The sequence below is a fragment of the Gobio gobio genome (assembly GCF_949357685.1).
Source record: "Gobio gobio genome assembly, chromosome: 4".
Taxonomy (NCBI): Eukaryota; Metazoa; Chordata; class Actinopteri; order Cypriniformes; family Gobionidae; genus Gobio; species Gobio gobio.
The window spans coordinates 3,173,448-3,200,947 of NC_137100.1; the positions used below are offsets into that span (position 1 = coordinate 3,173,448).

Consider the following 27,500-nt stretch of genomic DNA (forward strand, 5'->3'; position numbering starts at 1 on the left):
GTTAGCATGATGGAAAGCTTCTGTAATGCACCAAAAAGTACATCACACACACAAACATTGTGTAAAATAGTCATTATTTAAACTACATTTAACTATTGTAGTGCTTTTTGGTATTTGAAATGTGTTAGTTTCACTAATATTATGTTATCTGCACGGATACAGTTTTTAATAAATACACTAATAAATATATCTGCAAGCGTCATTATCAGGGCCAAGCGCAAAGAAGAAGACAACACATGCCAAAATGGCTGAGAGTGTCAGATCAACGGCAATTAAACACATTTGAAGATGATTTTAGACAAAATGGCTGAAAAATGCATTGTAGTCTATGGGAATTTCATGTTTTGTTCTATTATAGCGCCACCAAGAGGCACAATCCCACCATTTTTTATATGTGTCCTCGGAGTGAGTCCATACATGTGTGTGTCAATTTTGGTGAAAATATCTCATTTTGTTTTGGAGTTATAGACATTTATATGAAAAAACACGTAAAAAATGACTGACACCTGACTTTGATTGGATTTTACTGCCCCTTACTATCAATATTTTGATGTTTGAGTATTAGCATATAGCTATCGACCTATGTTTCTGAACTTCTGACGCTGGTTTCGTCTCGATCGGACTAGCGGTTTCAAAGATATCAGCTAACGTTTTTTAAGCGCTAAATTACAACACTGCACAAACCATACGCCGAAACCTGGCAAGTCTGGTATCGTTGAACTCGGCAAGGATTCAGGAGACAAAAAAAGTTACTCCCATGAAAATAAGTCAATCACACCCAAAGTTATAAGCGTTTGGGGAAAAAAATATCCACTAGGTGGCGCTGTTTCGAAACTTCTCAGGCTCCTTCAGGGCATCGTGCTGATGAACCATACCGAGTTACATAACAATCCGTTCATGTGTTCATAAAATACAGCATTTTAGCACATAATTCAAAATGCCTGACAAACAAAATGGCCGACATGGTAAAATCGATTTTATAATTTTTCGACAAACGGTTCAGAAGTTATAAGCAAAAATAGCCATTTTTCATATATCTCCGGACCAGTAGGTGGCGCTGTGCCGAAACGCTGCATGTTGCCTCAGGTCATGCTCGTGATGACATGTACTAAGTTTGGTTTGAATACGATAAAGCATTGCGAAGATATAGCCTTAAGTGTATTTTCGCAACCGCTACGTAAAATTTGTTCGCACTTTTATCGAAAACGATTTGACGAATCAACTTGAATTCTTTTTGTCACCATGGTCTGAAGATAATCTGCAAATTTCTGATTTTCGTACAAATCGGACGAACCGTCTAGGACGAGTTTGCAAAAGTAGGTTTTTCGTATAATTAAAAATGGCGGGAACATTTTCAGGACGGAAAATGACATCATAGGGTGCAATCAAATGGTCTTGAGCCAAAAATAATTTAGCTTCTAGCTCTTATGGTTGGGCCAGTCCTCTATCTGTGTTCATAACTTTCCCGTAAGCGTTTCTATGGGCTGCCATAGACTCCAATGGCGGAAGAAGAAGAAGCTGAATAATAAGAACGCAAACGATTTCAATGATTAATACTAATAATAGACATTTCTCTCTCATTTCGATGCAAAGACAGATTTGATTGTTTTGAATGTGCTCTTGTGTATTTAAGTGTGAACAACTGTACTTGTCGACTATATAAAACATATAAAGGACACTTAAGTGCACACTTACAGTATGACTAAGAAATACACTAAATATGTTTTATTTAAATTTGAAGTTCACTTATTTTGATGTGTTGACTAGCATACTAAAGCACACGTGAAGTACGCTTTTTAAAAGGATGCATGACATCGTCTAAAAGAAGTGAGCACGTCTGCGATGCCTTAAGATGTTTTTTAGCACAGCAAGGGTTCTAATATTATCAAGTGAACACTGTCATTTTTAGGGTGCTCACTGTCAAGTCACCTTTGCCACCCACAGATTTCTGCATCGGGACATTGAGGGAATATAAAGAGAGTTGCTCCAGTCCTGCGCCCCCTGCAGGAAACTGTGTGTCATGACAGTCTCACACACACACACACACACACACACACACACATACACACTCACACGTGACCCTGGACCATAAGGGTCAATTTTGTGAAATTGAGATTTATATATCATCTAAAAGCTGATCAATAATCTTTCCATTGATGTATGGTTTGTTATGATAGGACAATATTTGAAAATCTGGAATCTGAGGGTGCCAAAAAATCTAAATATTGAGAAAATCTCCTTTAAAGTTTTCCAAATGAAGTCCTTAGCAATGCATATTACTACTAATAATAAATGGGAATGGGTCGTTTTAACCAGTGAATGGGTCGTTTTAACCAGTGAATGGGTCGTTTTAACCTAGTGAATGGGTTGTTTTAACCCAGTGAATGGGTCGTTTTAACCAGTGAATGGGTTGTTTTAACCAGTGAATGGGTCGTTTTAACCAGTGAATGGGTCGTTTTAACCCAGTGAATGGGTTGTTTTAACCAGTGAATGGGTTGTTTTAACCAGTGAATGGGTCATTTTAACCCAGTGAATGGGTTGTTTTAACCAGTGAATGGGTCGTTTTAACCCAGTGAATGGGTTGTTTTAACCAGTGAATGGGTCGTTTTAACCAGTGAATGGGTCGTTTTAACCCAGTGAATGGGTTGTTTTAACCAGTGAATGGGTTGTTTTAACCAGTGAATGGGTCATTTTAACCCAGTGAATGGGTTGTTTTAACCAGTGAATGGGTCGTTTTAACCCAGTGAATGGGTTGTTTTAACCAGTGAATGGGTCGTTTTAACCCAGTGAATGGGTCGTTTTAACCCAGTGAATGGGTTGTTTTAACCCAGTGAATGGGTTGTTTTAACCAGTGAATGGGTCGTTTTAACCAGTGAATGGGTTGTTTTAACCAGTGAATGGGTCGTTTTAACCAGTGAATGGGTCGTTTTAACCCAGTGAATGGGTCGTTTTAACCCAGTGAATGGGTTGTTTTAACCAGTGAATGGGTTGTTTTAACCAGTGAATGGGTTGTTTTAACCAGTGAATGGGTCGTTTTAACCCAGTGAATGGGTTGTTTTAACCAGTGAATGGGTTGTTTTAACCAGTGAATGGGTCGTTTTAACCCAGTGAATGGGTTGTTTTAACCAGTGAATGGGTCGTTTTAACCCAGTGAATGGGTTGTTTTAACCAGTGAATGGGTCGTTTTAACCCAGTGAATGGGTCGTTTTAACCCAGTGAATGGGTCGTTTTAACCAGTGAATGGGTCGTTTTAACCCAGTGAATGGGTTGTTTTAACCAGTGAATGGGTCGTTTTAACCTAGTGAATGGGTTGTTTTAACCAGTGAATGGGTCGTTTTAACCCAGTGAATGGGTTGTTTTAATCCAGTGAATGGGTTGTTTTAACCAGTGAATGGGTTGTTTTAACCAGTGAATGGGTCGTTTTAACCCAGTGAATGGGTCGTTTTAACCTAGTGAATGGGTTGTTTTAACCCAGTGAATGGGTCGTTTTAACCAGTGAATGGGTTGTTTTAACCCAGTGAAGGGGTCGTTTTAACCAGTGAATGGGTCGTTTTAACCCAGTGAATGGGTCGTTTTAACCTAGTGAATGGGTTGTTTTAACCCAGTGAAGGGGTCGTTTTAACCAGTGAATGGGTTGTTTTAACCCAGTGAATAGGTCGTTTTAACCAGTGAATGGGTTGTTTTAACCAGTGAATGGGTCGTTTTAACCCAGTGAATGGGTCGTTTTAACCTAGTGAATGGGTTGTTTTAACCCAGTGAATGGGTCGTTTTAACCAGTGAATGGGTTGTTTTAACCAGTGAATGGGTCGTTTTAACCAGTGAATGGGTCGTTTTAACCCAGTGAATGGGTCGTTTTAACCCAGTGAATGGGTTGTTTTAACCAGTGAATGGGTTGTTTTAACCAGTGAATGGGTTGTTTTAACCAGTGAATGGGTCGTTTTAACCCAGTGAATGGGTTGTTTTAACCAGTGAATGGGTCGTTTTAACCAGTGAATGGGTCATTTTAACCCAGTGAATGGGTTGTTTTAACCAGTGAATGGGTCGTTTTAACCCAGTGAATGGGTTGTTTTAACCAGTGAATGGGTCGTTTTAACCCAGTGAATGGGTCGTTTTAACCCAGTGAATGGGTTGTTTTAACCAGTGAATGGGTCGTTTTAACCCAGTGAATGGGTTGTTTTAACCAGTGAATGGGTCGTTTTAACCTAGTGAATGGGTTGTTTTAACCAGTGAATGGGTCGTTTTAACCCAGTGAATGGGTTGTTTTAATCCAGTGAATGGGTTGTTTTAACCAGTGAATGGGTTGTTTTAACCCAGTGAATGGGTTGTTTTAACCCGGCAATTGGGTTGTTTTAACCAGTGAATGGGTCATTTTAACCCAGCGATTGGGTTGTGTGAATGGGTTGTTTTAACCCAGTGAATGGGTCGTTTTAACCCAGTGAATGGGTTGTTTTAACCAGTGAATGGGTTGTTTTAGCCAGTGAATGGGTTGTTTTAACCAGTGAATGGGTTGTTTTAACCAGTGAATGGGTTGTTTTAACCCAGTGAATGGGTCGTTTTAACCCGGCAATTGGGTTGTTTTAACCAGTGAATGGGTCATTTTAACCCAGCGATTGGGTTGTTTTAACCCAGTGATTGGGTTGTTTTAACCCAGCGAATGGGTCGTTTTAACCCAGCGGTTGGGTTAAATGTTTGCTTAAAACAACCCAATTGCTGGGTTAGTCCATTTTCAACCCAACTTGGGTTGTTTTTAACCCAGCATTTTTTAGAGTGTAGAAATCTAAAGGTGCACGTTGACGAAATATAATGAAATAACCACCTCAATGTGTAATGTTGACATGAAAGCTCACATGTTAAGGGAGCAAACTGGCCCACAATCTCAAAATTGACCACTGACGGAAAAACGATGTTTTCACCTGCCGTGTCTCGCAGTAATGATATTTTCTATGGCCTGACCCGACCTCTGCCCCTAAACCTACCAGAACCCACCACAGAAACATGTGCAGAACACTAGATTTAAAGATGTTTTGGCCCTCATGTACAGGCAAACTCGTACACACACACACCCACACACACACACACACACACACACACACACACTATGGTTATCTTGTTCCTGATGGATTCGCTTTGGAGAAAATGAGAATGGCCCGTTTAATATCCACACGTTTGGCTGAATGTTTCCACGCTGCATTTATTTACACATTTCCCGCACGTCTCTGAAAGAGGCGAGATTAAAACTATACTTTTATATTATTTTCTAAGGAGAGGTGAGTGATGATGACCCGTGCAAGGGAACAGGACTGGGACATAAAGTGCTACCCAAAAATATATATTTAAAAAAACGAGTTGCCAAGGTGGCATGCATTCCTCATTTTTATTTAGTTTAACTGCTAACACTTTACAATGAGGTCTTGTTTGTTATAGTTATTGCTTTATCTAACATGAACTAACAATGAACAAACTATTTTTACTATGTTTTAACATTCAGTTTTTTAGCAAATAACACAATTTTATATGTAAACCTTTGTTAATATTAGTTAAAGAGGACATAAAACAGTTTCTGCCAGTCTCATGTTACTCTTGAGTATCTATAGAGTCGTGTTGATCCTTCATATCTCCAGAGAGTCTTTAGTTTATCATATTTATAAACGACAGAAACACTGCACCGACTCTTTCTGAAAACAGCCGAGTCCGTGGAGGCGTGCAGTGGGCGGAGCTAAAGAGTCACGACCACACACACACACACACACACACACTCTTGAGTCTCTATACGTTGGTGTTGTTCACATTATATGCACTTACACGCCGATTGCCAACAAAACACACACATTTGATCAGTTTCACTCACCGCCTGCGGTTTCCACTCATGACCGGGAACACACACACACACACACACTTGCAGAACTCCAGAAACACAAACTGCATCCACTGTTCCCTTAACGCTGGGTTATTTGTGAAGCTGAACAAGGTGAATAGGGAATTTAGCCCAGTGAATGGGTCGTTTTAACCCAGTGAATGGGTAGTTTTAACCCAGTGAATGGGTAGTTTTAACCCAGTGAATGGGTTGTTTTAACCCAGTGAATGGGTTGTTTTAACCCAGTGAATGAGTTGTTTTAACCCAGTGAATGGGTAGTTTTAACCCAGTGAATGGGTTGTTTTAACTCAGTGAATGGGTTGTTTTAACCCAGTGAATGGGTCGTTTTAACCCAGTGAATGGGTCGTTTTAACCCAGTGAATGGGTAGTTTTAACCCAGTGAATGGGTTGTTTTAACCCAGTGAATGGGTAGTTTTAACCCAGTGAATGGGTAGTTTTAACCCAGTGAATGGGTTGTTTTAACCCAGTGAATGGGTTGTTTTAACCCAGTGAATGAGTTGTTTTAACCCAGTGAATGAGTTGTTTTAACCCAGTGAATGGGTTGTTTTAACCCAGTGAATGAGTTGTTTTAACCCAGTGAATGGGTAGTTTTAACCCAGTGAATGGGTTGTTTTAACTCAGTGAATGGGTTGTTTTAACCCAGTGAATGGGTCGTTTTAACCCAGTGAATGGGTCGTTTTAACCCAGTGAATGGGTAGTTTTAACCCAGTGAATGGGTTGTTTTAACCCAGTGAATGGGTCATTTTAACCCAGTGAATGGGTTGTTTTAACCCAGTGAATGAGTTGTTTTAACTCAGTGAATGGGTTGTTTTAACCCAGTGAATGGGTCGTTTTAACCCAGTGAATGGGTCGTTTTAACCCAGTGAATGGGTAGTTTTAACCCAGTGAATGGGTTGTTTTAACCCAGTGAATGGGTCATTTTAACCCAGTGAATGGGTTGTTTTAACCCAGTGAATGAGTTGTTTTAACCCAGTGAATGGGTCGTTATAACCCAGTGAATGGATTGTTTTAACCCAGTGAATGGATTGTTTTAACCCAGTGAATGGGTCGTTTTAACCCAGTGAATGGATTATTTTAACCCAGTGAATGGGTCGTTTTAACCCAATGAATGTGAATGGGTCGTTTTAAGCCAGTGAATGGGTCGTTTTAAGCCAGTGAATGTGAATGGGTCATTTTAACCCAGTGAATGGGTCATTTTAACCCAGTGAATGGGTCGTTTTAACCCAGTGAATGGGTCGTTTTAACCCAGTGAATGGGTTGTTTTGACCCAGTGAATGGGTCGTTTTAACCCAGTGAATGGGTCGTTTTAACCCAGTGAATGGGTCGTTTTAACCCAGTGAATGGGTTGTTTTGACCCAGTGAATGGGTTGTTTTGACCCAGTGAATGGGTCGTTTTAACCCAGTGAATGGGTTGTTTTGACCCAGTGAATGGGTCGTTTTAACCCAGTGAATGGGTTGTTTTGACCCAGTGAATGGGTTGTTTTAACCAGTGAATGGGTTGTTTTGACCCAGTGAATGGGTCGTTTTAACCCAGTGAATGGGTCGTTTTAACCCAGTGAATGGGTTGTTTTAACCCAGTGAATGGGTTGTTTTGACCCAGTGAATGGGTCGTTTTAACCCAGTGAATGGGTTGTTTTGACCCAGTGAATGGGTCGTTTTAACCCAGTGAATGGGTCGTTTTAACCCAGTGAATGGGTCGTTTTAACCACACGTCCAACTCGTTTTTTTGTTTTGTTTTTTGTCCATGTTTAATCAACTCTTTAAAGGAACACGCCGACTTTTTAGGACTCAAGCTTATTCACCGTATCCCCCAGAGTCCATACCATTCTCATCTCTGTGCTTGCAGGAATGAGAGTATATATAGTTCCTGCCATATCGGCCTAGAAAATCACAACTTTTCATTTTCCGTCGGTCTTAGTACACGATGTAAGTCATTTTTTGAGCGAGATGCTAACGGTCTAATCAGATTCAATGATCTATGCTAAGCTATGCTAACAGTGGAGACTCAGAGATCGGCTGAATGGATTCAAAAACGGTAAAACTCGACCGTTTAACTCTAGGGGAGACGGAAAACGAGCCTGTTTTCAAAAATAGTGGCGTGTTCCTTTAATTTGATGTACTAAAAAATAAATAGATATGGCTCAGATTCCTCCTTCTGTGATTTTTTTTTACCCGTTTTATTGTCATAAAACAGTGATGTGTTTTATTGAGCATTGACTGTTTGTCTTTTAACTGACCGTCCTCCTTTTCGTCTGCAGATATTCCGAAGAGGAAATCCGGCAGAAAGTTGGAACGTTCCGGCAGATGCTGATGGAGAAAGAGGGTGTGATCACTCGAGAAGGCTTGCATCCACGTCCACCGTGAGTCAATCACACACACACACACGCTGATGAGCAAACCATTGATCCACATGTAATTGAGTAAAGTGTGTTTCCTGTAGAGACAGTATCGTATAGCGTTTCTGTGAGACACCGTATTACTGTGAGGAATGATAATGCAGACCAGCGATGATAGGAACCATCCATCACAGTGAACTGATATCGCACGCCTAATATATAAATGTACATTAAATACAATTACTAAAACTGTAAAAGCCCTCATTTATTTAACCATTTAGCTAAATATTTCCATAGAAGAACATGAAGTGAAATGCCACACAGGATCATTTTCTCTTTCTGGTTCATTTGCACGGCATGAACTGTCTGAACGAACTGATTCGCTAAAATAAATCCCGACACTTTGTGCGTGCAATGCTGTTGCCTTCAATCTCTGGGAAGTTCCTACTGGTTTAGAAGTCAAAATTACAATATGATCAAGTGTTCAAAGCAAGATCAAATGAAGCTCTGGTGTGTTAAAATGAAGAGACGATTATGCAGATTAGGGCTGCAACGACGCGTCGACGTCGTCGATGACGTCGACTACGAAAATACGTCGACGTGCGTGAAATGCGTCGACGCGTCGGCGGCACATTATTTACGTTCTAGAATGGAACAGAAGATCTAGAATAATGGCAGCTTCTGCTCCCGGGCATAGTGAAAATGATCATTTATCATATAAAGCCAGACCGCGACATTCAAAAGTGTGGGAGTACTTTAAACAGAAGCCGAATAAAACTGTGCTTTGTTCGCTCTGTAACGCCGGTTTCACATTGCGCGCGGTGGCAGAGCAGGTGCTGTGCGCGTGGAGAGCGGGAGCTTTCACACTGCCAGTCAGTGTTGCCAAGTCCCGTTTTTTTCCGCGGAATTGGGCTACTTCTACACTGTTGCCGCGGGCTGTGTCTCATGTCCGCGGGTTGAAGCGATCCCAATTATGTGATATTTAGCCCCGGGAATGAGAATTTTAGCCGGCAGCCCTGCAAAAAAACACACATATTTAACCCCCCGAACGCGATGTTTACCAGAGAACCTCCCCGAAACGCGATTGGGCTTGTTTTGGACTAGTTTTGAGTAACGAATGGGTGGGTTTTGTTGTGTAAACCTGGCAACCCTGCTGCCAGTGTTCTCTCGCGCAGCTTAACCGTGGCGCGTGTTTTGCAACAGACGGTCACATTTTCCGGGGTTCTTCTCCGACCCCAGTACGTCTCGTGCTTTTATTTATTATGGGCTGCATATATCTCCTGTTAATGTGACCCGGTTCCGCTCTGTCCCAAACACATATGCATAATAACTTGCTGTATATAGGTAGTTTGCATGATTAAAGTAACATTAAAGTTAAGATATGCCTCTAGCTTTAATCATTTAAATGTGTCTTTGAAGTTTGGGCTAAAACTTCTGGCAGCTTTAGTCGTTGTTTATGCACATTTATCTTCAAAATAGACGACTAGTTATACATTAACACTGCTGAAAGCTCCTGTATGTGAACCTTTTGCAGATAAATACAACTTTTCCTAATTAGGCCTACTCTGTATACATTTTATGATGAATAGTATCATTATATATTATGTTTAAAAAGCTTCTTGTGTTCATATATTTCTTTATAAAATGGCATAGCCTACTATGTACACTACCCTTCCTGAAATACAATTAATATTGTCATCATTCATTGATTTCATGTTAAAATAATATACAAATTCACTACCCTCTTTGAAATACAATAATCAGTAAAAAAGAATCATAAGATTAATCCGGAAAAATAATCGTTAGATTAGTCGACTAATCGAAAAAATAATCGTTAGATTAGTCGACAGAAAAAATAATCGTTAGTTGCAGCTCTAATGCAGATTAGATGCGTATTTTATAATCTAACGCTGCTATTATGGCATAATGAGAAGTATTTTTGGTCACACTCTTGGTTTGCATGTCAAGTCAGGTTGAAATATATGCTTAAAAAGAAAAAATGTGTTTCATAAACATAGACAGCCGTACTTGTGGAGGCCGGCTCAGGAGAGGATCATGATTTAACACTCTCTATAGATCACAAATGACCCTGTGTTATTGCCGTAGCACAACCCAGAGGAAACCTCTGTGACCGTACATCACCTCCTTCACCCAGAGACTCGGCTCTAATAAAAATGCCTTCTAATCTTCCTGCTCTTGCTGGTCTATCCACAAGAACTCTGAGCCTGAGCCGTTATTACAGAGCCCCTGAAGGGACATGGTGAAGAAATCAAATATGAGATGGGAGGAAAAATTTATTTGGCAATACTTTCGTGTTCCCCCAAGAAACTTAGCGATCACTCGCAAAGAAAACGCAAAAGTTTCTCTGGGGAAGGCAAACATTTTGTGAGCAAACGCAAAAGCATTGACGTATTATTTTTCCTCCAATCTCATATTTTTTTCCACTACCGTGTCCCCTTTGGGGCTCCGTACATTATAGATCCATCAACAGAACGTTTCCATTTCATCACAGAACCCTTATGTTGACATTTAACCCTTCTGTTCCATCACAGGACCCTTACAGTATGTTGACATTTAACCCTTCTCTTCCATCATAGGATCCTTACAGTATGTTGTCTTTTAACCCTTCTGTTCCATCACAGGACCCTTACAGTATGTTGTCATTTAACCCTTCTGTTCCATCATAGGACCCTTACAGTATGTTGACATTTAACCCTTCTGTTCCATCATATGACCCTTACAGTATGTTGACATTTAACCCTTCTGTTCCATCACAGGACCCTTACAGTATGTTGTCATTTAACCCTTCTGTTCCATCACAGGACCCTTACAGTATGTTGTCTTTTAACCCTTCTGTTCCATCACAGGACCCTTACAGTATGTTGTCTTTTAACCCTTCTGTTCCATCACAGGACCCTTACAGTATGTTGTCTTTTAACCCTTCTGTTCCATCACAGGACCCTTACAGTATGTTGACATTTAACCCTTCTGTTCCATCATAGGACCCTTACAGTATGTTGACATTTAACCCTTCTGTTCCATCATAGGACCCTTACAGTATGTTGACATTTAACCCTTCTGTTCCATCATAGGACCCTCACAGTATGTTGACATTTAACCCTTCTGTTCCATCATAGGACCCTCACAGTATGTTGACATTTAACCCTTCTGTTCCATCATAGGACCCTTACAGTATGTTGACATTTAACCCTTCTGTTCCATCATAGAGCCCTTACAGTATGTTGACATTTAACCCTTCTGTTCCATCATAGGACCCTAACAGTATGTTGACATTTAACCCTTCTGTTCCATCATAGGACCCTTACAGTATGTTGACATTTAACCCTTCTGTTCCATCATAGGACCCTCACAGTATGTTGACATTTAACCCTTCTGTTCCATCATAGGACCCTCACAGTATGTTGACATTTAACCCTTCTGTTCCATCACAGGACCCTCACAGTATGTTGACATTTAACCTTCTGTTCCATCATAGGACCCTCACAGTATGTTGACATTTAACCCTTCTGTTCCATCATAGGACCCTTACAGTATGTTGACATTTAACCCTTCTGTTCCATCATAGGACCCTCACAGTATGTTGACATTTAACCCTTCTGTTCCATCATAGGACCCTCACAGTATGTTGACATTTAACCCTTCTGTTCCATCATAGGACCCTTATAGTATGTTGACATTTAACCCTTCTGTTCCATCATAGGACCCTCACAGTATGTTGACATTTAACCCTTCTGTTCCATCACAGGACCCTCACAGTATGTTGACATTTAACCCTTCTGTTCCATCACAGGACCCTCACAGTATGTTGACATTTAACCCTTCTGTTCCATCACAGGACCCTCACAGTATGTTGACATTTAACCCTTCTGTTCCATCATAGGACCCTCACAGTATGTTGACATTTAACCTTCTGTTCCATCATAGGACCCTCACAGTATGTTGACATTTAACCCTTCTGTTCCATCATAGGACCCTTACAGTATGTTACATTTAACCCTTCTGTTCCATCATAGGACCCTCACAGTATGTTGACATTTAACCTTCTGTTCCATCATAGGACCCTCACAGTATGTTGACATTTAACCCTTCTGTTCCATCATAGGACCCTTACAGTATGTTGACATTTAACCCTTCTGTTCCATCATAGGACCCTCACAGTATGTTGAAATTTAACCCTTCTGTTCCATCACAGGACCCTTACAGTATGTTGACATTTAACCCTTCTATTCCATCATAGGACCCTCACAGTATGTTGACATTTAACCCTTCTGTTCCATCATAGGACCCTCACAGTATCTTGACATCTAACCATTCTGTTCCATCATAGGACCCTTACAGTATGTTGACATTTAACCCTTCTGTTCCATCATAGGACCCTTACAGTATGTTGACATTTAACCCTTCTGTTCCATCATAGGACCCTTACAGTATGTTGACATTTAACCCTTCTGTTCCATCACAGGACCCTCACAGTATGTTGACATGTAACCCTTCTATTCCATCAAAGGACCCTCACAGTATGTTGACATTTAACCCTTCTGTTCCATCACAGGACCCTTACAGTATGTTGACATTTAACCCTTTTGTTCCATCATAGGACCCTCACAGTATGTTGAAATTTAACCCTTCTGTTCCATCATAGGACCCTTACAGTATGTTGACATTTAACCCTTCTGTTCCATCATAGGACCCTTACAGTATGTTGACATTTAACCCTTCTCTTCCATCATAGGACCCTCACAGTATGTTGACATTTAACCCTTCTGTTCCATCATAGGACCCTTACAGTATGTTGACATTTAACCCTTTGGTTCCATCATAGGACCCTATGTTGACATTTAGCCCTTCTGTTCCATCATAGGACCCTTACAGTATGTTGACATTTAACCCTTCTGTTCCATCATAGGACCCTATGTTGACATTTAAACCTTCTGTTCCATCATAGGACCCTATGTTGACATTTAACCCTTCTGTTCCATCATAGGACCCTATGTTGACATTTAACCCTTCTGTTCCATCATAGGACCCTTACAGTATCTTGACATTGAACCCTTCTGTTCCATCATAGGAACCTTACAGTATGTTGACATTTAACCCTTCAGTTCCATCATAGGACCCTTACAGTATGTTGACATTTAACCCTTCTGTTCCATCATAGGACCCTTACAGTATGTTGACATTTAACCCTTCTGTTCCATCATAGGACCCTTACAGTATGTTGACATTTAACCCTTTTGTTCCATCATAGGACCCTCACAGTATGTTGACATTTAACCCTTCTGTTCCATCATAGGACCCTTACAGTATGTTGACATTTAACCCTTCTCTTCCATCATAGGACCCTTACAGTATGTTGACATTTAACCCTTCTGTTCCATCATAGGACCCTTACAGTATGTTGTCATTTAACCCTTCTGTTCCATCATAGGATCCTTACAGTATGTTGTCATTTAACCCTTCTCTTCCATCATAGGACCCTTACAGTATGTTGTCATTTAACCCTTCTGTTCCATCATAGGACCCTTACAGTATGTTGTCATTTAACCCTTCTGTTCCATCATAGAGCCCTTACAGTATGTTGACATTTAACCCTTCTGTTCCATCATAGGACCCTTACAGTATGTTGACATTTAACCCTTCTGTTCCATCATAGGACCCTTACAGTATGTTGTCATTTAACCCTTCTGTTCCATCATAGGACCCTTACAGTATGTTGTCATTTAACCCTTCTGTTCCATCATAGAGCCCTTACAGTATGTTGACATTTAACCCTTCTGTTCCATCATAGGATCCTTACAGTATGTTGACATTTAACCCTTCTGTTCCATCATAGGACCCTTACAGTATGTTGTCATTTAACCCTTCTGTTCCATCATAGAGCCCTTACAGTATGTTGACATTTAACCCTTCTGTTCCATCATAGGACCCTTACAGTATGTTGTCATTTAACCCTTCTGTTCCATCATAGGACCCTCACAGTATGTTGACATTTAACCCTTTTCTTCCATCATAGGACCCTCACAGTATGTTGACATTTAACCCTTCTGTTCCATCATAGGACCCTCACAGTCCCTTACAGTATGTTGACATTTAACCCTTCTGTTCCATCATAGGACCCTTACAGTATGTTGACATTTAACCCTTCTGTTCCATCATAGGGCCCTTACAGTATGTTGACATTTAACCCTTCTGTTCCATCATAGAGCCCTTACAGTATGTTGACATTTAACCCTTCTGTTCCATCATAGAGCCCTTACAGTATGTTGACATTTAACCCTTCTGTTCCATCATAGGACCCTTACAGTATGTTGACATTTAACCCTTCTGTTCCATCATAGGACCCTTACAGTATGTTGACATTTAACCCTTCTGTTCCATCATAGGACCCTTACAGTATGTTGACATTTAACCCTTCTGTTCCATCATAGGACCCTCACAGTATGTTGACATTTAACCCTTCTGTTCCATCATAGAGCCCTTACAGTATGTTGACATTTAACCCTTCTGTTCCATCATAGGACCCTTACAGTATGTTGACATTTAACCCTTCTGTTCCATCATAGGACCCTTACAGTATGTTGACATTTAACCCTTCTGTTCCATCATAGGACCCTTACAGTATGTTGACATTTAACCCTTCTGTTCCATCATAGGACCCTCACAGTATGTTGACATTTAACCCTTCTGTTCCATCATAGAGCCCTTACAGTATGTTGACATTTAACCCTTCTGTTCCATCATAGGACCCTCACAGTATGTTGACATTTAACCCTTCTGTTCCATCATAGGACCCTTACAGTATGTTGACATTTAACCCTTCTGTTCCATCATAGGACCCTCACAGTATGTTGACATTTAACCCTTCTGTTCCATCATAGAGCCCTTACAGTATGTTGATATTTAACCCTTCTGTTCCATCATAGGACCCTTACAGTATGTTGACATTTAACCCTTCTGTTCCATCATAGGGCCCTTACAGTATGTTGACATTTAACCCTTCTGTTCCATCATAGAGCCCTTACAGTATGTTGACATTTAACCCTTCTGTTCCATCATAGATCCCTTACAGTATGTTGACATTTAACCCTTCTGTTCCATCATAGGACCCTCACAGTATGTTGACATTTAACCCTTCTTTTCCATCATAGGACCCTCACAGTATGTTGACATTTAACCCTTCTGTTCCATCATAGAGCCCTTACAGTATGTTGACATTTAACCCTTCTCTTCCATCATAGGACCCTTACAGTATGTTGACATTTAACCCTTCTCTTCCATCATAGGACCCTTACAGTATGTTGACATTTAACCCTTTTGTTCCATCACAGGACCCTTACAGTATGTTGACATTTAACCCTTCTCTTCCATCATAGGGCCCTTACAGTATGTTGACATTTAACCCTTCTGTTCCATCATAGGACCCTTACAGTATGTTGACATTTAACCCTTCTGTTCCATCATAGGACCCTCACAGTATGTTGACATTTAACCCTTCTGTTCCATCATAGGATCCTTACAGTATGTTGACATTTAACCCTTCTGTTCCATCACAGGACCCTTACAGTATGTTGACATTTAACCCTTCTGTTCCATCATAGGACCCTCACAGTATGTTGACATTTAACCCTTCTGTTCCATCATAGAACCCTCACAGTATGTTGACATTTAACCCTTCTGTTCCATCATAGGACCCTCACAGTATGTTGACATTTAACCATTCTGTTCCATCATAGGACCCTTACAGTATGTTGACATTTAACCCTTCTGTTCCATCATAGGACCCTCACAGTATGTTGACATTTAACCCTTCTGTTCCATCATAGGGCCCTTACAGTATGTTGTCATTTAACCCTTCTGTTCCATCATAGGACCCTCACAGTATGTTGACATTTAACCCTTCTGTTCCATCATAGGACCCTCACAGTATGTTGACATTTAACCCTTCTGTTCCATCACAGGACCCTCACAGTATGTTGACATTTAACCCTTCTGTTCCATCATAGGACCCTCACAGTATGTTGACATTTAACCCTTCTCTTCCATCATAGGACCCTCACAGTATGTTGACATTTAACCCTTCTGTTCCCTCATAGGACCCTCACAGTATGTTGACATTTAACCCTTCTGTTCCATCATAGAGCCCTCACAGTATGTTGACATTTAACCCTTCTGTTCCATCATAGGACCCTTACAGTATGTTGACATTTAACCCTTCTGTTCCATCATAGGACCCTTACAGTATGTTGACATTTAACCCTTCTCTTCCATCATAGGACCCTCACAGTATGTTGACATTTAACCCTTCTGTTCCATCACAGGACCCTTACAGTATGTTGACATTTAACCCATCTCTTCCATCACAGGGCCCTTACAGTATGTTGACATTTAACCCTTCTGTTCCATCATAGGACCCTTACAGTATGTTGACATTTAACCCTTCTGTTCCATCACAGGACCCTCACAGTATGTTGACATTTAACCCTTCTGTTCCATCACAGGACCCTTACAGTATGTTGACATTTAACCCTTCTGTTCCATCATAGGACCCTCACAGTATGTTGACATTTAACCCTTCTGTTCCATCACAGGACCCTCACAGTATGTTGACATTTAACCCTTCTCTTCCATCATAGGGCCCTTACAGTATGTTGACATTTAACCCTTCTGTTCCATCATAGAACCCTCACAGTATATTGACATTTAACCCTTCTGTTCCATCACAGGACCCTCACAGTATGTTGACATTTAACCCTTCTGTTCCATCACAGGACCCTTACAGTATGTTGACATTTAACCCTTCTGTTCCATCATAGGACCCTTACAGTATGTTGACATTTAACCCTTCTGTTCCATCATAGGACCCTTACAGTATGTTGACATTTAACCCTTCTGTTCCATCATAGGACCCTTACAGTATGTTGATATTTAACCCTTCTGTTCCATCACAGGACCCTCACAGTATGTTGACATTTAACCCTTCTGTTCCATCACAGGACCCTCACAGTATGTTGACATTTAACCCTTCTGTTCCATCACAGGACCCTTACAGTATGTTGACATTTAACCCTTCTGTTCCATCATAGGACCCTTACAGTATGTTGACATTTAACCCTTCTGTTCCATCATAGGACCATCACAGTATGTTGACATTTAACCCTTCTGTTCCATCACAGGACCCTTACAGTATGTTGACATTTAACCCTTCTGTTCCATCATAGGACCCTTACAGTATGTTGACATTTAACCCTTCTGTTCCATCATAGGACCCTTACAGTATGTTGACATTTAACCCTTCTGTTCAATCATAGGACCCTTACAGTATGTTGATATTTAACCCTTCTCTTCCATCATAGGGCCCTTACAGTATGTTGACATTTAACCCTTCTGTTCCATCATAGGACCCTTACAGTATGTTGATATTTAACCCTTCTCTTCCATCATAGGGCCCTTACAGTATGTTGACATTTAACCCTTCTGTTCCATCATAGGACCCTTACAGTATGTTGACATTTAACCCTTCTGTTCAATCATAGGACCCTTACAGTATGTTGACATTTAACCCTTCTGTTCCATCATAGGACCCTTACAGTATGTTGATATTTAACCCTTCTCTTCCATCATAGGGCCCTTACAGTATGTTGACATTTAACCCTTCTGTTCCATCATAGGACCCTTACAGTATGTTGACATTTAACCCTTCTGTTCAATCATAGGACCCTTACAGTATGTTGACATTTAACCCTTCTGTTCCATCATAGGACCCTTACAGTATGTTGATATTTAACCCTTCTCTTCCATCATAGGACCCTTACAGTATGTTGACATTTAACCCTTCTGTTCCATCATAGGACCCTCACAGTATGTTGACATTTAACCCTTCTGTTCCATCATAGGACCCTTACAGTATGTTGTCATTTAACCCTTCTGTTCCATCATAGGACCCTTACAGTATGGGACCCTTACAGTATGTTGACATTTAACCCTTCTATTCCATCATAGGACCCTTACAGTATGGGACCCTTACAGTATGTTGACATTTAACCCTTCTATTCCATCATAGGACCCTTACCGTATGGGACCCTTACAGTATGTTGTCATTTAACCTTTCTCTTCTATCATAGGACCCTTACAGTATGGGACCCTTACAGTATGTTGACATTTAACCCTTCTATTCCATCATAGGACCCTTACCGTATGGGACCCTTACAGTATGTTGACAATTAACCCTTCTGTTCCATCATAGGACCCTTACAGTATGTTGTCATTTAACCCTTCTCTTCCATCATAGGACCCTTACAGTATGTTGACATTTAACCCTTCTGTTCCATCATTGGACCCTTATAGTATGTTGACATTTAACCCTTCTGTTCCATCATAGGACCCTTACAGTATGGGACCCTTACAGTATGTTGACATTTAACCCTTCTCTTCCATCATAGGACCCTTACAGTATGTTGACATTTAACCCTTCTGTTCCATCATAGGACCCTTAAAGTATGTTCGCATTTAACCCTTCTGTTCCATCATAGGGCCCTTACAGTATGTTGACATTTAACCCTTCTCTTCCATCATAGGGCCCTTACAGTATGTTGACATTTAACCCTTCTGTTCCATCATAGGACCCTTACAGTATGTTGACATTTAACCCTTCTCTTCCATCATAGGGCCCTTACAGTATGTTGACATTTAACCCTTCTGTTCCATCATAGGACCCTTACAGTATGTTGTCATTTAACCCTTCTGTTCCATCATAGGACCCTTACAGTATGTTGTCATTTAACCCTTCTGTTCCATCATAGGATCCTTACAGTATGTTGTCATTTAACCCTTCTGTTCCATCATAGGACCCTTACAGTATGTTGACATTTAACCCTTCTCTTCCATCATAGGACCCTTACAGTATGTTGTCATTTAACCCTTCTGTTCCATCATAGGATCCTTACAGTATGTTGTCATTTAACCCTTCTGTTCCATCATAGGACCCTTACAGTATGTTGACATTTAACCCTTCTGTTCCATCATAGGACCCTTACAGTATGTTGTCATTTAACCCTTCTGTTCCATCACAGGACCCTTACAGTATGTTGTCATTTAACCCTTCTGTTCCATCATAGGACCATTACAGTATGTTGTCATTTAACCCTTCTGTTCCATCATTGGACCCTTACAGTATGTTGTCATTTAACCTTTCTGTTCCATCATAGGACCCTTACAGTATGTTGACATTTAACCCTTCTCTTCCATCATAGGGCCCTTACAGTATGTTGACATTTAACCCTTCTGTTCCATCATAGGACCCTTACAGTATGTTGCATTTAACCCTTCTGTTCCATCATAGGATCCTTACAGTATGTTGTCATTTAACCCTTCTGTTCCATCATAGGACCCTTACAGTATGTTGACATTTAACCCTTCTGTTCCATCATAGGACCCTTACAGTATGTTGTCATTTAACCCTTCTGTTCCATCACAGGACCCTTACAGTATGTTGTCATTTAACCCTTCTGTTCCATCATAGGACCATTACAGTATGTTGTCATTTAACCCTTCTGTTCCATCATTGGACCCTTACAGTATGTTGTCATTTAACCTTTCTGTTCCATCATAGGACCCTTACAGTATGTTGACATTTAACCCTTCTCTTCCATCATAGGGCCCTTACAGTATGTTGACATTTAACCCTTCTGTTCCATCATAGGACCCTTACAGTATGTTGCATTTAACCCTTCTGTTCCATCATAGGACCCTTACAGTATGTTGACATTTAACCCTTCTCTTCCATCATAGGGCCCTTACAGTATGTTGACATTTAACCCTTCTGTTCCATCATAGGACCCTTACAGTATGTTGACATTTAACCCTTCTGTTCCATCATAGGACCCTTACAGTATGTTGACATTTAACCCTTCTCTTCCATCATAGGGCCCTTACAGTATGTTGACATTTAACCCTTCTGTTCCATCATAGGACCCTTACAGTATGTTGACATTTAACCCTTCTGTTCCATCATAGGACCCTTACAGTATGTTGACATTTAACCCTTCTCTTCCATCATAGGGCCCTTACAGTATGTTGACATTTAACCCTTCTGTTCCATCATAGGACCCTTACAGTATGTTGTCATTTAACCCTTCTCTTCCATCATAGGGCCCTTACAGTATGTTGACATTTAACCCTTCTCTTCCATCATAGGGCCCTTACAGTATGTTGACATTTAACCCTTCTGTTCCATCATAGGACCCTTACAGTATGTTGTCATTTAACCCTTCTGTTCCATCATAGGACCCTTACAGTATGTTGTCATTTACATTTACATTTAGTCATTTAGCAGACGCTTTTATCCAAAGCAACTTACAAATGAGAGTAAAAGAAGCAACTAGAACAGTCAAGGGCAACAGTATGCAAGTGCTGTAGCAAGTCTCAGTTAATCTAGCTCAGAACACACAGGACAGTTTTTTTTTTTTTTAAATAAATTAGACAGACAGAAAATGAATAGAATGTTAAGTGCTATTCTTGATTGGTCAGGTGCTGCCGGAAGAGATGCGTCTTTAGATGTTTTTTGAAAATGGCTACAGACTCGGCTGCACGAATTGAGATAGGCAGGTCATTCCACCAGGTGGGAACGGCCCAGGAAAAGGTCCGTGACAGCGATTTCATGCCTCTCTGGGATGGCACCACAAGGCGTCGTTCACTAGCAGAACGCAAGTTCCTGGAGGGTGTGTAAGTCTGAACGAGCGAGTTTAGGTATATTGGTGCAGAGCCAGTGGTTGCTTTGAAGGCGAGCACCAGTGCCTTGAATTTGATGCGAGCGGCTATTGGTAGCCAGTGCAGACTGATGAAGAGAGGCGTGACATGCGCTCTCTTCGGCTCGTTAAAGACCACCCTCGCCGCTGCATTCTGGATCAGTTGCAAGGGTTTGATAGTGCATGCCGGAAGGCCCGCTAGAAGAGCATTACAGTAGTCCAGTCTGGAGAGAACAAGAGCTTGGACCAGTAGTTGTGTGGCATGCTCTGATAGGAAGGGTCTAATCTTCCTAATGTTGTATAATGCAAATCTACAGGATCGGGTTGTTGCAGTGATGTGGTCTGTGAATTTTAGCTGATCATCAATCACAACTCCAAGGTTCCTGGCTGTCCTGGACGGAGTTATGGTTGATGATCCTAGCTGAATGGAGAGATTGTGGTGAAGTGCTGGGTTGGCAGAGACAACAAGAAGTTCTGTCTTTGCAAGGTTAAGTTGAAGGTGATGTTCCTTCATCCAGGCAGAAATGTCTGTTAAGCAGGCAGCGATACGAACACCAACCGATGAATCATCTGGTTGAAATGAGAAGTAGAGTTGAGTGTCGTCGGCATAGCAGTGATAGGAAAAGCCATGTTTCTGAATGACAGATCCCAGTGATGACATGTAGATGGAGAAGAGAAGTGGTCCAAGCACTGAGCCCTGGGGAACGCCAGTAGCTAGAGGATGTGACTTAGACACTTCACCTCTCCATGACACCCTGAAGGACCCACCTGAGAGGTAAGACTTGAACCACTGGAGCGCAGTTCCTGAGATGCCCATCTTCATGAGAGTTGACAGGAGGATCTGGTGGTTAACTGTGTCAAAAGCAGCAGACAAATCCAGTAAGATAAGTACTGTGGATCTGGAAGCCGCTCTTGCCTGTCTCAGTGCCTCCGTAACCGAGAGCAGGGCAGTCTCAGTTGAGTGGCTGCTTTTGAAGCCGGATTGGTTGATGTCCAGGAGGTTGTTCTGTTCAAGAAACGTAGACAGCTGGTTAAACACCACTCGCTCAAGAGTCTTTGCAATGAAAGGAAGAAGGGATACCGGTCTGTAGTTTTCTAAAAGTGCTGGGTTCATAGAGTGTTTCTTAAGCAGTGGGGTTACCCGAGCCAGCTTAAATGCTGTGGGGAAAGTCCCGGTGTGAAGAGAGGTGTTGACAATGTGAGTGAGTGCAGGAGTAACAGAAGAAGAAATGGCCTGAAGGAGGTGGGTGGGGATAGGATCAAGCGGACAGGTAGTGGGCTGATTGGAAAGTATGAGTTTGGAGACTTCTGCTTCAGAGAGCAGAGAGAACGAGGGGAGCGTGTGTGTGATGGTTGATGAGATGTGTGTGTCAGTTTGTGGTGTGGAGAATTGACTGCTGATGGAGGTTTTGTTTGTGAAAAATGATGCAAAGTCATCAGCTGTAAGAGTTGATGAAGGAGGGGGAGGAGGAGGACAAAGGAGCGAAGAGAATGTTTTGTAAAGTGCACGAGAGTCAGAGCAGTTGTTGATTTTGTTGTGGTAGAATGTAGTTTTAGCAGTGGAGACATCAGTAGAGAAAGAAGCGAGAAGAGACTGATACAGGGTTAGGTCAGTAGCGTTTTTAGTTTTGCACCACTTCCTCTCTGCCGCCCGGAGTCCAGAGCGATGTTCGCGGAGAACATCAGACAGCCAGGGGGCAGAGGGGGTGGTGCGGGCTGGCCTGGATGAAACGGGACAGAAGTTGTCTAAGCAAGATGTTAGAGTGGAGCAAAGAGTGTCAGTAGCACTGTTAGTGTCTAGTGCTGAGAACTGAGCAGGTGGAGGGAGTGAGGATGAAACCATAGTGGATAGACGAGAGGGAGAGAGCGAGCGTAGATTACGCCGAAAGGTGATCTGTGGAGGAGTGTGTTGTGTCAGGATTTAACCCATTTAACCCTTCTGTTCCATCATAGGACCCTTACAGTATGTTGACATTTAACCCTTCTGTTCCAGCATAGGACCCTTACAGTATGTTGACATTTAACCCTTCTGTTCCATCATAGGACCCTCACAGTATGTTGACATTTAACCCTTCTGTTCCATCATAGGACCCTTACAGTATGTTGACATTTAACCCTTCTGTTCCATCATAGGACCCTTACAGTATGTTGACATTTAACCCTTCTGTTCCATCATAGGACCCTTACAGTATGTTGACATTTTACCCTTCGGTTCCATCATAGGACCCTTACAGTATGTTGACATTTAACCCTTCTGTTCCATCATAGGACCCTTACAGTATGTTGACATTTAACCCTTCTGTTCCATCATAGGACCCTCACAGTATGTTGACATTTAACCCTTCTGTTCCATCATAGGACCCTCACAGTATGTTGACATTTAACCCTTCTGTTCCATCATAGGACCCTTACAGTATGTTGACATTTAACCCTTCTGTTCCATCATAGGACCCTCACAGTATGTTGACATTTAACCCTTCTGTTCCATCATAGGACCCTTACAGTATGTTGACATTTAACCCTTCTGTTCCATCATAGGACCCTTACAGTATGTTGACATTTAACCCTTCTGTTCCATCATAGGACCCTTACAGTATGTTGACATTTTACCCTTCTGTTCCATCATAGGACCCTTACAGTATGTTGACATTTAACCCTTCTGTTCCATCATAGGACCCTTACAGTATGTTGACATTTAACCCTTCTGTTCCATCATAGGACCCTCACAGTATGTTGACATTTAACCCTTCTGTTCCATCATAGGACCCTCACAGTATGTTGACATTTTACCCTTCTGTTCCATCATAGGACCCTTACAGTATGTTGACATTTAACCCTTCTGTTCCATCATAGGACCCTTACAGTATGTTGACATTTAACCCTTCTGTTCCATCATAGGATCCTTACAGTATGTTGACATTTAACCCTTCTGTTCCATCATAGGACCCTTACAGTATGTTGACATTTAACCCTTCTGTTCCATCATAGGACCCTCACAGTATGTTGACATTTAACCCTTCTGTTCCATCATAGGGCCCTTACAGTATGTTGACATTTAACCCTTCTGTTCCATCATAGGGCCCTTACAGTATGTTGACATTTAACCCTTCTGTTCCATCATAGGACCCTTACAGTATGTTGACATTTAACCCTTCTGTTCCATCATAGGACCCTCACAGTATGTTGACATTTAACCCTTCTGTTCCATCATAGAGCCCTTACAGTATGTTGACATTTAACCCTTCTGTTCCATCATAGGACCCTCACAGTATGTTGACATTTTACCCTTCTGTTCCATCACAGGACCCTTACAGTATGTTGACATTTAACCCTTCTGTTCCATCATAGGACCCTCACAGTATATTGACATTTAACCCTTCTCTTCCATCATAGGACCCTCACAGTATGTTGACATTTAACCCTTCTGTTCCATCATAGGACCCTTACAGTATGTTGACATTTAACCCTTCTGTTCCATCATAGGACCCTCACAGTATGTTGACATTTAACCATTCTGTTCCATCATAGGGCCCTTACAGTATGTTGACATTTAACCCTTCTGTTCCATCATAGGGCCCTTACAGTATGTTGACATTTAACCCTTCTGTTCCATCATAGGACCCTCACAGTATGTTGACATTTAACCATTCTGTTCCATCATAGGACCCTCACAGTATGTTGACATTTAACCTTCTGTTCCATCATAGGACCCTCACAGTATGTTGACATTTAACCCTTCTGTTCCATCATAGGGCCCTTACAGTATGTTGACATTTAACCCTTCTGTTCCATCATAGGGCCCTTACAGTATGTTGACATTTAACCCTTCTGTTCCATCATAGGACCCTTACAGTATGTTGACATTTAACCCTTCTGTTCCATCATAGGACCCTCACAGTATGTTGACATTTAACCCTTCTGTTCCATCATAGGACCCTTACAGTATGTTGACATTTAACCCTTCTGTTCCATCATAGAGCCCTTACAGTATGTTGACATTTAACCCTTCTGTTCCATCATAGGACCCTCACAGTATGTTGACATTTAACCCTTCTGTTCCATCATAGGACCCTCACAGTATGTTGACATTTAACCCTTCTGTTCCATCATAGGACCCTTACAGTATGTTGACATTTAACCCTTCTGTTCCATCATAGGACCCTTACAGTATGTTGACATTTAACCCTTCTGTTCCATCATAGGACCCTCACAGTATGTTGTCATTTAACCCTTCTCTTCCATCATAGGACCCTTACAGTATGTTGACATTTAACCCTTCTGTTCCATCATAGGACCCTTACAGTCAACGAGTTTTAACTCAAAAGGTTATCTTATCGTAATCTGTAGCCTACAGTGGGCAAACACAGAGCATCTGTACACCTGTAAACACAACTACAGCTGTAATCTCATGAGAAATGCGATACCTGGCAAAGGTTAATGTTGATTTAATTGCTAGAGATAACAACTGGACATTTCGTCACCTTTGTTTCCTTGTATGTGATTGGTTTAAGCCTTTTCTGTCGCTGCGAGTGTTAAAAAAAACGTCATCGAACCAGAAAAAATAAACATAGTTTTTTCGCCGCAGCACATTCGCGTTCGGTGTGGAAGCACTCATTACACAAACAGCTGATCAAAAAATATTAATGCGTCAAAATGCCGTCCAGTGTGAAAGGACCTTTACTCTTATGTTCTTCTATCAGTGCTGAAATGTTCAGTATAATGTGCACTAATGGGATTAGAGTGGTCATGTATTCATCATTATTCACTTGTGTTTAGGTGTGACCGTACAGATAAAGTAACGTCTCTGAAGAAAGCTATGATCATATGTTCACACATAGGCAAGAAAATGCATTTAGATATACACTAAATTATTAGTTACTCACTAACAGAGGTAACTTTACAGCATAGTATGTCTGTGGATAAAGCACACACACACACACACATGTGGGTTTTCATGTTTTATGGGGACTTTCCATAGGCGTAATGGTTTTTATACCGTACATACCGTATATTCTATCCCCTTGCACTGCCCCTGCCCCTAAACCTACCCATCACACACACACACACACACACACACACACACACACACACACACACACACACACACACACACACACACACACACACACACACACACACACTGCCGCTAAACCTACCCATCACAGGAGACATTCTGCATTTTTACATTTTCAAAAAACATCACTTAGTCTGATTTATAAGATGTTTTCCTCACTGGGACCAAAAAATGTCCCCGCAAGGATGAGGATTTCGGATATTGCCATCTTTGTGGGGACATTTTGTCCCCATAACGTAGGGATTACCAGTCCACACACACACACACACACACACACACACTCACACACATATTCTGTCTGTTTCCACTTTTGCAGAAGCAGGATGGTGACATTTACCGCTGTGATGAAGAATCATTACAGCTTCTGATAAGATCACTTTAAGTAGCGAGATGCTAATTAACACATGTGTTACGAATGATAATGAGCATAAGACTTTATTATAAGAAGCCGGTGTGACAGAAAAACAGGCCTGTTAGTGTCATCCCAGTTTGACATTGTCATTATCACCTTAATTCTGTTTCTGAGAAATAATCATTTCCTATTTGCTTTAGATAAATAGATGTTGATGTCACACAGAGGAAAATGTTGCTCTTTCATAGCTCAACAGTTTTAGACTTACGACTGCATTTTAGACCAGACGCAGGTCACGACCTTTGACCTTTGCCTCCTGTCTTCACAGGGTCAGGCTGCTTCCTCACGGGGATGGAGATCATGTGGACATTGGCGGCTGTGAGGAACACTATGGCTGGGATGGAGAATATTATGAGCAAGATTCAACCGTCTACGATGACTCCAGGTAAAATCAGAGAGAAATTCTTATAGAGGTTATTATTGTATTGATCCTTCACTAAGCTCCGCCCCTTCTTGGTATCAGTGGCTAGATGTTTACAGAACGCCCCTTAGAAATGAACTGGAGATGCATGTTCACCTTACAAACTATTAATAAGCAGTAATTAAGAGTTTATTGAGGCAAAAGTCGTAGTTAACCTTCTGGGGTTCTTCATTTATGGGTCACACTCAGGGCCTTCGGGTCAAAAATGACCCGGAGGGCGGGATTAAGATAAAAAAGATTTGAGAAAAATCAATGAAATATATTTTTGTTCAATAATATTTTTTCTTTCCTTTTTTGGTGTTTTGAGATCATTTTATGGTTAATAATTAATATTTATGCAATAATTATGACCCATTTTTTCCCATTGACTATAATATATATATATAATTATATATTTTTTTGTTTGTATTAAAGCTGTATTTCATTTTAGAGTCAAGCCTAGGCCTCGTGAAAGCAATTTTTTAAATGAGATCGGTGCCATCAGGTGGACACATTGAGCATTTTTACCACGCAATAGCACATTTTTACCACTATAGTGGATCTTGCGCTTTATAAAAAAAATTAAATAATCGTAGCTTCATCGAAATGGTCCGAAACTTGGTGACTTTATTGGTACTT

At 41.1% G+C, this 27,500-nt stretch overlaps 1 protein-coding gene across 1 annotated transcript in view; it reads left to right on the forward strand.

Moving 5' to 3' along the window:
- srrm3 (serine/arginine repetitive matrix 3) overlaps positions 1-27,500 on the forward strand; it is a 167,557-nt gene that overhangs the window by 94,126 nt on the left and 45,931 nt on the right. Inside the window, exons 3-4 of the mRNA XM_079815419.1 lie at positions 8,134-8,235; positions 26,730-26,846. Of these exons, the coding sequence (XP_079671545.1) occupies positions 8,134-8,235; positions 26,730-26,846 (219 nt within the window). The remainder of the gene's footprint in view (positions 1-8,133; positions 8,236-26,729; positions 26,847-27,500) is intronic.